The sequence below is a fragment of the Emys orbicularis genome, chromosome 17 (genome assembly GCF_028017835.1).
Source record: "Emys orbicularis isolate rEmyOrb1 chromosome 17, rEmyOrb1.hap1, whole genome shotgun sequence".
Classification (NCBI taxonomy): Eukaryota; Metazoa; Chordata; order Testudines; family Emydidae; genus Emys; species Emys orbicularis.
The window spans coordinates 1036038-1049009 of NC_088699.1; the positions used below are offsets into that span (position 1 = coordinate 1036038).

Here is a 12972-nt window from a genome sequence, read left to right on the forward strand (position 1 = left end):
TGTCCTGCAATCCAATGTTTGTCTCTGTATTCTGTCTCCTAAACTAGTCAGCTTGTCAAAATGGAAGCTTTCTACTTTACTGATGTTGTTTTAATTATAATCTCATTATTTTGCAGTTTTCCTCTAAAAGACCTGTGGAGTAGAGGCTCACTATGCTGGGGGCGGTTATATTAATTACTGCAAAAGTATTTAGGTCAGAATGAAACTCTCAGCAAAGTTTGCCTTTGTTTTCTGCAAATAGCCACTGGCCAACCAGTTATAGATTAATGCCTGTTTTCCATACAGCTTTTGATTTTCAGAATCCTAAATAAAAAGACCAATCATATGCAAAAAAGTACCCCTATCAATGCCAGGAGCCACCCCAAAATGCATGCACACTTTCTATGTAGGCACCTCTTAAACACAGACTCTCAGAGGCAGCCACATCATAGCAACAAGCATTTGCAGACCAGCTGTGGTCCAGTCTTCTGTTTCCAGACATACAGGGGACATACACTGATGAGCTGAGCTGTCTCTTTTGGATTGGAAGTGCGTGGAGTTGTGAGTGATGCACAGAAAGCATCTGAATGCTAGAAAACTTTTCTAGCAATTGGAGATTATGAAATTGATGCAACTTATTTGCCAGAATTTCAACATTAATGCATTTAAAGGAGCTGTGCACATGTATTAGGGTTTCTTCTCTGGATCATGCCGCTGGACACACTGAGGACAAATACCTCATTAAACTCATTCTGCTGTTAAGGAAACATGCTATCATAAATTAAGCTGCCCATGAACAAGACATGTTAGGTAGGAAGTGTCCTGGCAGAATACATTTCCATGATATACAGGTAAGGACTATATTCACCATTGTAGGGGTGGGAATATTTTGGTTGTCCGGTTAGACCTTTACATAGACATAAAGGTCTCTTGTTTCTCAGCACTTATACCACAATCACCACCATGGTATCTGAGCCCTTTACAATATTAAATATTCTAAAGCATCTTATAAAGCTAGGGTATCAAACAGTTGTGGCCAGATCTGGTCCAAGTAACTTTAATTCATGAGAGCCTCATAACTAGGTTCTCCACAATCTCAGTTTAATTTTTTGGTAAATTATGTTTCTAGCCTACATGAGTGCAGAGGTAACCTTCCACCTATGAACCAATTGTAAACCATCACCACAATGCCTGCCTGAGGCTGCAGAGACTATGAAACAATGACTCTGGCATTAATTCCTCTGCCTTCTATTCAAGGGAATAGGGTATCCGTTCTAAAGCCTAGAGATCACACATCTATGTCAACATTAATGATTGCATTGCTGGAATAGGGTTGGAGAGAAGCCCTCCACAGGAGGGAATTAGGAGTTGCAAATGCAGGAATAAATGTTTAGTTACTCCATAAAGGCTGTATTGTCCTGATTTCTGTGTGAGCCTCCCACAAACATCAGTATGGTCTCTGCTGTGGATCAAGGGGAATGTGCCCCCTGAATTTATATCCTAGTCCCCTTACCATGATTAAACATAGAATCTTGGGCTCTCCTCTAATGAGTTTGAGACCCCAGTTAATAAGGTTTCCATGCAGTTAAGCTGTAAGGTCATGCAGCTGTGATTCTCAGACTGTCTGCATTTGTAAGGCATGGAACTAAGGATGCTGGTTGCAATTTTCAAAAGCACCTACTGACTTTGGATGCTCAGAGACAGTTTAAAGGGGCCTGTTTTAGGGAGGGTGGGTGTTCAACACTTTCTGAAAATTAAGCCCCTTTAAACTCTCTCATATTGGGCATCTAAAATCACTAGTCAGTCACTTTTGAAAATTAGGTATCTGTCTTTACCACATTATTCTCCAAAGCTGATGGGGTGAGCTGACTGCAGTTCATGCCACAATTCAGACTCGAAGATTTTACTAAAAATCTGATGCATTATGTGAGCTGATCTTTCCTTGTTGAGTAAACAGTCCAGGAGTGAACAGGTGTGCAATAGCAGAGCATTTAGGTGTAGCAACACTTGGCAGTACAGTATGCAGAAATCTACAGAAAACCATCCAGAAATACTCTCATTACAAGGAAATTAAATTATTGCTGGTAGGTCTTCCAAGCATATATGTACTTCAGATTTTTCTCTACTGTTTAAGGCGTAAATTGCCAAGTTGAGCTGTACTCCCTAATTGTTGCTTGACACAAGGAAAAGAAGCTGAGAAGGGCAGTAAAACATCTCCAAAGCTCCTCAAACTTGTAAGAAGCCACCAGAATAGAATAAAGTACTTTTGCATTGATGCAGTATTACAACATAAGACATGGTTGCTTTTGAAGTGTGACAACTGATGAAGGCAACAGGTAAAAACCCACAAATGTTTAAAATATACTCTTTAAGTGGCAGGAATCTATTCAAAACAAACAAGCAGCTCTGAAATAAATGTTTTGTCATTGTTTTGTAAACAGCGTATGGGATTTTACAATACAGTAACACCAGAGGGCGCTGCTGCTCAATCATTATGCACTGGCAACCTAACTAGCATGATGAGTCTGTTAAGGATTCTAACAGGGATTCTTTTCCATGGTGCCATTTAGAATGCCTGCAGAGCTTACTCTTTAAATGGAAAGGGCTCGGGTAGTCTGCTCACCTGAATGTTTTAATCCTGTATAGCAAAGGTGTTGGCTTTCATTCTGACAAACTTCCCCTCTTCCCCCCCCAGTTCCAAGGTCACTTCCGACAGAGCACTCAGATGCACCATTGTTTCTTAATCCCAGTTTGGAGTTACTGGACAGTGACAGCAGAATCTTGTGCTTTTCCTGCCTGGTTTAGAGGTGAAGTTCAAGAAACTCTCCCCTGTGCCAGGCATTGGAGATACTGCAAGACTGAGAAAGCACCACTACTGCATTTGCCATATAACACCAGACTCAGGGTTTCCATAATCTCCCCACGATCACAATCACTAGCTCAGCTCAGCCCAGCCACTAGGAGTGTTAATGCATACCAGCCACTGGCATTTAACCAGTGTTGTGTAACCCTGCTCAGAGCAGGTCGAGATGGAACACAGGCAGCCTGTCTACACTAGTGCTCCCACCATAGAGCTGAGTCACTGATAGCAATAGCAGGAAGGTTATGGAAAAACGAAATCCAGTGTAGACAAGGCCTAGGAAAGGCATGGCTAGAAGAGATAGGCAGGCCAAGAATTCCCTTTGTATTCTCTCCATGTCTGAGCAGTGACCTCCTCAGGTACCCCCAAGTCCACTTATTGTTATCTGAAGTCTACCCAACCATAGTCAGTGATCTCCATCTGTCCTGTCCAGAAAGAGCACAGATACCCTAGGAGGCTCCTCTCACACTGCCAACCAGCAGCTTTTTGGTCAGTTACAGTTAAGTTGGTGTTCAGCAGTTCAGAGTGATGGATTCTCTCAAAGGAGGCTGTTATCTGAGCCCAGGATGTTAAGAGGCTACTATTGTGAGGTCCTGCTGAGACTTTGTGAAATTGTCTCACCATGTCAATCTTCCATGTGGTCACAGGATCCAGTTACTACATGCAAGTCCACTTCTGCACTGTTGGTTCTTTTCAACAGTAAGACAAATCAACAAAACCAGCACCTAGAAACAAAGTTGTTTTGCACCGTAGGACTCAGTTTTGAAAAAGCCTTTCAGCTCTACTCAAAGATTATCTCCACACTACCAGCTGCTGCTCTTCTCCCAGGGTCACTGCAGGGAGAGGAGAAGAAGAAAGGCAATACTTCTTAAAGCACTTCAGACAAGGTCCAATTTCCAACTGAATGGTTCAAGACAGCAGGCATCTTACCACGTAGAGAAAGCTTACAGGCTGGGGTAGAGGACTCCCAAGCTGCTGGAGGGTGGTGAGGGGGAAGAGCAGTCAGCTGGACCCTTCGTTTTGGCACATGTGGCAGAATCCATTGCTCACTAACCATCTCTTTACATTATATGGAGAAAAAGTTTGAGTTCAGCCTCAGAGATTAGTGTTTAGCAATGAACTCAAAATCTACTTCTGCAAGACACAACAGGAAGACCCCTTTCCAATGTGCACAGCACAGGGATTTCAAGCAAGGGACTACAGTCCCGTAGCCAAGCTTGGTAATGGTGAGTAAAATGTCATTCTCCTGCAGCCAAGACAGTGCCAGTTAGGGCAGGCTTCAGCTCATTCAATTTGTGATCTGTGTAGCTTTTAGAAAAGGAAAGAAGAAGAGGGAGGCCTCCTCCTGGCATGTGTCTCAGAAACATACTCAGTCTTCACTGTAAGCCAGCAGACCATGCTGTGTGAAGCTGGCAGAGCATGGAGAGAAGGATCATGACTTGGGCCAGAGGTAGACCCATTGAAGTGGCAGGGGAACTCGTGAAGAGGAGCCTCTGTTTGAAGCACTGGCTTAAACAAAGGCTTCCTCATTGGGAGTGCCATTGATTTTGAGGAAGAGTTTGGCATCATCACTTCTCTGCTGTTTCTCTCTTTCTAGCCTGCGTTTATAGCAGATCAGATAGACCGGCAGGCAGAAGCCCAGCATACTCACTCCAAGAAGCCCCACGTTCACCTACAAGGACAGAGACAAGCAGCATTAGATAGGTAGGAAAGAGACAATCCTGTGTCTGTCACACACACACCCACACCCACCCACTCCCCAGGGCCTCATTATTTCACCCACCCATGCTGGACGTTAGAGATGCCCTGCTCAATACATCTGCAACAGCCTACATTTTAGTTATACAACATTACTAGCAGAATCTGCAGAGAGAGCTATTGGCAAATGCTGCAAAAGCAGGTCAGTCAGTGCCATGTTTGAAGAATTTCTTGCTAGACAGAAAGGGTAAGGCAGACCAGTCATAGCCATGGCTATGACAGACTTCAGCCAGTCTATAGCAGTGACATTTTCTCGGGTAAGGAATGGTGTCCCTAGCCTCTGTCTGTCAGAGGGTGGAGATGGATGGCAGGAGAGAGATCACTTGATCATTGCCTGTTAGGTTCACTCCCTCTGGGGCACCTGGCATTGGCCACTGTCAGTAGACAGGATACTGGGCTAGATGGACCTTTGGTCTGACCCGGTACGGCCTTTCTTATGTTCTTATGTCTCATGCTCATGGGAAGGAGAAGGAGAAGAGGCAGAACAGAGATTGGGGCTATTCCATGCCAACACTGCTGGCCCTGCAGTTGAGCTAAGTACTACTGGAGTACACACAGCATCTGCAGTGGTGGCTTTCCTAAGAGCTGGCTGTCATACTCAGGAATTAAGCTTCTTCCTGTCTAGCTTGACTCCACTCACTCACGAGACTGCTTGCAGGCTTCCTCTTCATTCCTGCACCTCCAACAGAGCCACGTAATCCTTCTGATGCAATCTATCCTTGCCCCTTCTAAGCAGCTCTGCTTCAGGGCTTTAAGCAAGTTGCTTGATACAGGGTTGGTGAGAAAGACCACACACAGCCCCCATCCTGGACAGCCACCTGACCTTCACAACTCAAGATTAGTGCAAGCAGCAACCCAAAACTCAGTGCTCACTGGGAATACTGAGGCTCACAGCTCACTGGCGAGAAGTTCTGCTGCATTCACTATCAAGGGGAGAGAGAGATTCCCACCTAACAAACAAACTATCTCGCTACACCTGCTGCACATGAACTGGTAACAGAAATTAATGCTGCAGCTTCCCTTCCCTTCCCTTCCCCTTCTTAGGTCCTTTCCAGTTATACTGGTGGTTGTGGTGTTTCACTGCATAAATAATGAGCTTCAAGAAAGAAAGAAATACAGCTTGCTCAGGAAGGATAGACAGGGGAAAAAGGGAGGAGGTGTTGCCTTATATATTAAAAATGTACACACTTGGACTGAGGTAGAGATGGACATAGGAGATGGAAGTGTTGAGAGTCTCTGGGTTAGGCTAAAAGGGGTAAAAAACAAGGGTGATGTCATGCTAGGAGTCTACTACAGGCCACCTAACCAGGTGGAAGAGGTGGATGAGGCTTTTTTTAAAACAACTAACAAAATCATCCAAAGCCCAAGATTTGGTGGTGATGGGGGACTTCAACTATCCGGATATATGTTGGGAAAATAACACAGCGGGGCACAGACTATCCAACAAATTCTTGGACTGCATTGCAGACAACTTTTTATTTCAGAAGGTTGAAAAAGCTACTAGGGGGGGAAGCTGTTCTAGACTTGATTTTAACAAATAGGGAGGAACTCGTTGAGAATTTGAAAGTAGAAGGCAGCTTGTGTGAAAGTGATCATGAAATCATAGAGTTTGCAATTCTAAGGAAGGGTAGAAGGGAGAACAGCAAAATAGAGACAATGGATTTCAGGAAGGCAGATTTTGGTAAGCTCAGAGAGCTGATAGGTAAGGTCCCATGGGAATCAAGACTGAGGGGAAAAACAACTGAGGAGAGTTGGCAGTTTTTCAAAGGGACACTATTAAGGGCCCAAAAGCAAGCTATTCCGCTGGTTAGGAAAGATAGAAAATGTGGCAAAAGACCACCTTGGCTTAACCACGAGATCTTGCATGATCTAAAAAATAAAAAGGAGTCATATAAAAAATGGAAACTAGGACAGATTACAAAGGATGAATATAGGCAAACAACACAGGAATGCAGGGGCAAGATTAGAAAGGCAAAGGCACAAAATGAGCTCAAACTAGCTACGGGAATAAAGGGAAACAAGAAGACTTTTTATCAATACATTAGAAGCAAGAGGAAGACCAAAGACAGGGTAGGCCCACTGCTTAGTGAAGAGGGAGAAACAGTAACAGGAAACTTGGAAATGGCAGAGATGCTTAATGACTTCTTTGTTTCGGTCTTCACCGAGAAGTCTGAAGGAATGCCTAACATAGTGAATGCTAATGGGAAGGGGGTAGGTTTAGCAGATAAAATAAAAAAGAACAAGTTAAAAATCACTTAGAAAAGTTAGATGCCTGCAAGTCACCAGGGCCTGATGAAATGCATCCTAGAATACTCAAGGAGCTAATAGAGGAGGTATCTGAGCCTCTATTATCTTTGGAAAATCATGGGAGACGGGAGAGATTCCAGAAGACTGGAAAAGGGCAAATATAATGCCCATCTATAAAATGGGAAATAAAAACAACCCAGGAAACTACAGACCAGTTAGTTTAACTTCTGTGCCAGGGAAGATAATGGAGCAAGTAATTAAGGAAATCATCTGCAAACACTTGGAAGGTGGTAAGGTGATAGGGAACAGCCAGCATGGATTTGTAAAGAACAAATCGTGTCAAACCAATCTGATAGCTTTCTTCGATAGGATAACGAGTCTTGTGGATAAGGGAGAAGCTGTGGATGTGGTATACCTAGACTTTAGTAAGGCATTTGATACGGTCTCACATGATATTCTTATCGATAAACTAGGCAAATACAATTTAGATGGGGCTACTATAAGGTGGGTGCATAACTGGCTGGATAACCGTACTCAGAGAGTTGTTATTAATGGTTCCCAATCCTGCTGGAAAGGCATAACGAGTGGGGTTCCGCAGGGGTCTGTTTTGGGACCGGCTCTGTTCAATATCTTCATTAACGACTTAGATATTGGCATAGAAAGTACGCTTATTAAGTTTGCGGATGATACCAAACTGGGAGGGATTGCAACTGCTTTGGAGGACAAGGTCATAATTCAAAATGATCTGGACAAATTGGAGAAATGGTCTGAGTTAAACAGGATGAAGTTTAACAAAGACAAATGCAAAGTGCTCCACTTAGGAAGAAAAAATCAGTTTCACACATACAGAATGGGAAGAGACTGTCTAGGAAGGAGTACGGCAGAAAGGGATCTAGGGGTTATAGTGGACCACAAGCTAAATATGAGTCAACAGTGTGATGCTGTTGCAAAAAAAGCAAACATGATTCTGGGATGTATTAACAGGTGTGTTGTGAGCAAGACACGAGAAGTCATTCTTCCGCTCTACTCTGCTCTGGTTAGGCCTCAGCTGGAGTATTGTGTCCAGTTTTGGGCACCGCATTTCAAGAAAGATGTGGAGAAATTGGAAAGGGTCCAGAGAAGAGCAACAAGAATGATTAAAGGTCTTGAGAACATGACCTATGAAGGAAGACTGAAAGAATTGGGTTTGTTTAGTTTGGAAAAGAGAAGACTGAGAGGGGACATGATAGCAGTTTTCAGGTATCTAAAAGGGTGTCATAAGGAGGAGGGAGAAAACTTGTTCACCTTAGCCTCTAAGGACAGAACAAGAAGCAATGGGCTTAAACTGCAGCAAGGGAGGTCTAGGTTGGACATTAGGAAAAAGTTCCTAACTGTCAGGGTGGTTAAACACTGGAATAAATTGCCTAGGGAGGTTGTGGAATCTCCATCTCTGGAGATATTTAAGAGTAGGTTAGATAAATGTCTATCAGGGATGGTCTAGACAGTATTTGGTCCTGCCATGCGGGCAGGGGACTGGACTCGATGACCTCTCGAGGTCCCTTCCAGTCCTAGAATCTATGAATCTATGAAATTCAGCCTGTCTTCTTGAAGGCATTTAGGGCAGCCAAAGATAAAACAGACAGACAGGTCCAAAAGCATACAGAATTCCTAACACATTTGAGAGCTGCTGAATAGCCTTTAGAATACCTCCATCTGCAAAGGAAAGGAACATCTCCTGGAGGGGCCCCATCATCACTGCCAGCACTCCCAAAGGAAAGACATCGGATTCCTCATCTCTGTTTAGCAGAACCCCTTTCTGCACACTTACTCCTGACCTCTCAAGGAGAACATGAGCCCTATGGCCCTACAACCAGGCTTCCTAAGGCTAATGACAGACCCTAGCAGAGCTGGGTCAGCAATCCACACCAGTCTCATACTGCTGGAAGTGTGAACAGGATTCTCCTCATCCCCATTTCCCATATAATCACTGGTCAGATTCCAGCACTCTCACTGCTACTCGTATAAAAATCATTTACCCTGGAATGCCCAGGCACAGGGCATCAACCAAAACTATGGCTAGATTTAACACAAGGCTCATTAACCACACATCTTACTAAAGATGATGTGAGTTAAGAGAAGTTTAATAAAGTATAGTCTGGTCTGTGCAGGCATTAATTAGGAAGGAATCTATAAAACATACCCCAGAAATAAACACCATTGCACTTGGGTGGGCAGGTTGCCTTCCTCTAGGGCAGTTATTGGCCACAGTCTGAAGTGAGCAGTGTACTTGAGGACCCACAGTCAAACATCAGTGCCCACCCCTAGATAGCTGATCACAGCATAGGTCTGTGCGTAGAATCCCCCTTCATTTTGGTTGGTTCTGTGGAAAAGGAATCCCCTTCCCACAAATGAAACTGGACCCACCACCAACCCTTCATGCTAAGTTTGGGGCAGACTATATTTACTCTTCCCTCCCTTACCCAAAGAGGGTCTCCTTTCAATGGTCCCATCATTGCCAGGAACAAGGGCTGCTGCAGAAGAGCAAAAAGGGCACTGACCAAAGACTGCAGTCCCGTCAAGCTGCCAAACTGCGTTGAGGGGTATCTGTCGACACAGAAAGCAACATAATTACCACACCCCACCTTGAATCTTTTGTGCTACTCAGGGGACCAGACTGGGCATCTCTCCCAGCAGCAGGTTCCCAGCTCAGCTGTACAGAACTCAGGAATTTCTCGTTGTGTATGAATATTATGTGTATTAATTAAGATTAGCATTTAAAGCGGTGCGATTCAGAGGCCAAGTGTCTCTTCTCTGGATTATTCTCTGCCTGAATTTTCAAATTTAGGGGTTTTTTTTGGTTTGTTTGTTTTTTAAAACACACAAAATTGCAGATTAAACATAGTGCCATAGTCAGCACAGGCCAGTTGTATTCTGTAACTCTTTGGAGTGCTTCTCAGTACCCAAAGGAAACAAAAAAGGGTGAAAACAATAGGTTTTTGTAGGGGCTTCTTCAAATTGTACATCTATCTGCGCCAACATCTGGGGCTGGGCCATCAGTTTCATTCCCACAGCTCATCTGGGCACAACTAACTCACTTTGGAAATCACCAAAACCCTGTACAACGGGTTAGCATGTGCCAGACATGTTTTCCTATTTAGAAACAAAGTCTGATCCTCTGCCAAGTTCAACTATATTGTTGATTGGAAAGTCGCTGAGTAGTAGATATTACTTATGAAAAGCAAGTCTTAGGACAGGTTAATGTCTTTGTTTTTCCATGGTTGTGCAATTTTTAAATGTGACTCTTAGGGGGGGGGGGGGGGAAAGAGGTGGGGTTGGACAAAACCGACATCTTAACTTTTTTATCTACAGCAAAAGTTATTGATCTGTTTGTCCCTCAGTCCAAGAGTTCAGGTCAGAGGAAATGAATCTTCCCATTGTTAAGTACGTTTTTTTAAGTTTTGGAAGAGAACACTGATGTATATATATATATATTGAGAACTTGTATATGTTGGATACAGAATGAATGAATGATCCACGCTACTGGGTAAAGGTGCATAGGCCTCATTAACTATGTGTTTATTTTGAGCAATGCTCTGACAAGCTGATAAATGTCTAGAAACACCTCCATTCTCAGAGCAGACTAGCTATGTGCCCCAGAAGTCAGAGTGCCCTGACCAATATTTCATCAAGACATGTACCTGTACTACTCATAATTAGGGCGAGTTAGCTAAAGATTTCAAGTTTTTTAACCCATATGATGGTGAAGCCAGTTTAGGACGAATTGCACCTGAGGTCCACATTAAGCATACCTGTGCTTGTTTCACTGCAATAAGTAACTACAGGTCAGCATTAGGCACAAGCAAGGACAGCAATCACCTGGGATACTGCAGTCCTGCTGCCAAGTCCTATGGTGACACAGAGTAAGCCATAAGTGGACTCAGTTGTTCCCTCTGACAGCAGGATCTCACCATCATGTGTCCCTTCCACACTGGATCTTTGGGTAATCAAACCCACAGGCCAGTCACATGCTGTATATGAGCAAGGTTAGACTTACACAGCTGCATAGAGGCCTCCCACCGCTGAGTGGATGAATCCTCTCACTATTGTGTGCAAAATGAAGGAAAGGATCTGAAAGAAGCAGGGAAAAAAAAAAAAAAAAAAGCTGAATAGCAGTCCAAAACCACCACTCCACCCCTGTGCCTGCTGCTCCTCCAGTTCCAGGAGAGGCCTAAGCAGCTCCAGAAACAAAGCCTGCTCACACACTGGGTCAGCACAAGGAGACAGACAGTTTGTCTGAGATGATGGCACACTGCGCTTTCTGAACCTGACTGCACTTCAGTCTGTCTGCAGAAGGGAGGTTGCTGTTCTGAAAGCGTATCCTTGGGTTTTACAATGGTTCAGGCACTTGAACCATTACTGGAAATGCCAAAGTTGAAGACAGATCTGCATGCCTGCTCTCTCCTTAGCTTTATTCACTCACTTCCCGCTTGATCCTCTCTAACAGCTTTGAGAGAAAAATAAAAAAGCATTCAGTGTGTGCAGGGGGGGTGAGGAGAGGAGAAGCTGGCATCCTCCCAGTGCATTTTGTGCTATAGAAATGTGGGGCTGGATGGAAATTCGAGAGGTCATCAAGTCCTGTCCCCTGATGTCTGGCTTGTGGTATGCACCTGGCAGAGGCATGAAACATTTACACATGTATAACCCCAATGACACTAAAGGGTGTAACTGAGGACAACATTTGGCCCACTACTTGAACAGTGGAGTCTGTGCAGGTATCATGCTGTTCTGCTTTACAGATTTTCCAGGAACCTCCTTGCTTATCTGTAGCTCAGGGCTGGATTAACAAAGGCACTACTGACAAGAGCTGGTGCTCTAGGCCTAAATCTCAGGGTTTATTTATTTATTTTACATGAAAGTGTGTGTTTATAGTCCTCATACTTGCAAAGGCCTGAAAACATGAACACAGTGCAGACCAACTCAGTGACATCTGCCTGAGCCTGCAGAGTGCCTAAAGCAACAGCTCTAAAAGGTGTTAACTGCCCCCGTACCTTTAACTGGATTATCTCCAAAACTCACTGGACTGGGGGGCCCTGCCAAGACTAGCCCAGCAGAGGACTCTGCTTGGAGATGCATCTCTGTCATTAGCCCCCACAGTGTTGCCAGCTCGAGTGATTTTTCCTAAAGCTCCAGCTTCTGGACTCAGATGATTATGGGGAGTCTCAAATTTAATTTAAATATAAAAGTAAGTTTCTAGCTTTTGTGGTTAATAAGAAAAGCTAGTAGAGTGGTTTAAAACAGTGTTACAAGTAGTAAACACTGGGGGTCTGTTTATTTTCCTTCTAGTTTTTGAGTCTCTGACTCAGGATTTTTGAATGTGGTGGCCAATGCTGCATCATGGCTCTACTGGAAGAGCCCACCCACCCGCCACATAGAGGTAGAGCCATGGTATAGCCATGGCATGGGGAGTCTGGCCACAGCACTGGGGCAGAGCCAAGGGGGACCCAGTTTGTCTTAGCCTGTCCTTATTCTATATTATGTTCTAATTTATCCAAGACAGGAACCATAGGCACCGACTTCCCCTCTGCCCCAGACCCCACCCCACTACCCCTTCCCCAAACCCCTGCTCCACCTCACCTCTTCTCCTCCCGCAAGCATGCCCTGTCCCCACCTCCAGCCCCTGCACGCTGTTCTCGGTGAGCAGGAGACACTGGGAGGGAGGGGGAGGAGTGATCAGCGGGGCTGGTGGCAGGGGAGAGGTGCTGGGGAAGAGGGGGGAGCTTGGCTGCCAATGGGGGTGCTAAGCACCCACTAATTTTTCTCCATGGGTGCTCCAGGGCCGGAGCACCCACGGAGTCGGCGCCTATGCCAGGAACCCTGCAGTACACAACTCCTTTTGTGAAATACTCACCTGCAAAGGCAGGTTAGGAATGAGACAGGTAATTCCAAATCCAACTAGTAGTATGTTGGTGAACACAAAAGCTCTTGTGGCATTCGAAATCTTCTGAATCTGGCGATCACGTTTTTTCTTTTTTTTACCATCTCTGGCAGGAAAGCAAGGAATATATCACACAGGCAGTGTAGCAGCTACTAGAATTCACAACTAGGAACCTAAGAAGTTAGAGGATACAAGAAACCAAAATCCCCACACT

At 44.5% G+C, this 12972-nt stretch overlaps 1 protein-coding gene across 1 annotated transcript in view; it reads right to left on the reverse strand.

The window, feature by feature from the left end:
- Positions 1-4349: 4349 nt before the first annotated feature.
- SLC43A2 (solute carrier family 43 member 2) overlaps positions 4350-12972 on the reverse strand; it is a 47556-nt gene continuing 38933 nt past the window's right edge. Inside the window, exons 12-15 of the mRNA XM_065418244.1 lie at positions 12732-12864; positions 10878-10951; positions 9304-9427; positions 4350-4511 (exon numbers count right to left, since the gene is read on the reverse strand). Coding sequence (XP_065274316.1) covers positions 4350-4511; positions 9304-9427; positions 10878-10951; positions 12732-12864 — 493 coding nt within the window. The remainder of the gene's footprint in view (positions 4512-9303; positions 9428-10877; positions 10952-12731; positions 12865-12972) is intronic.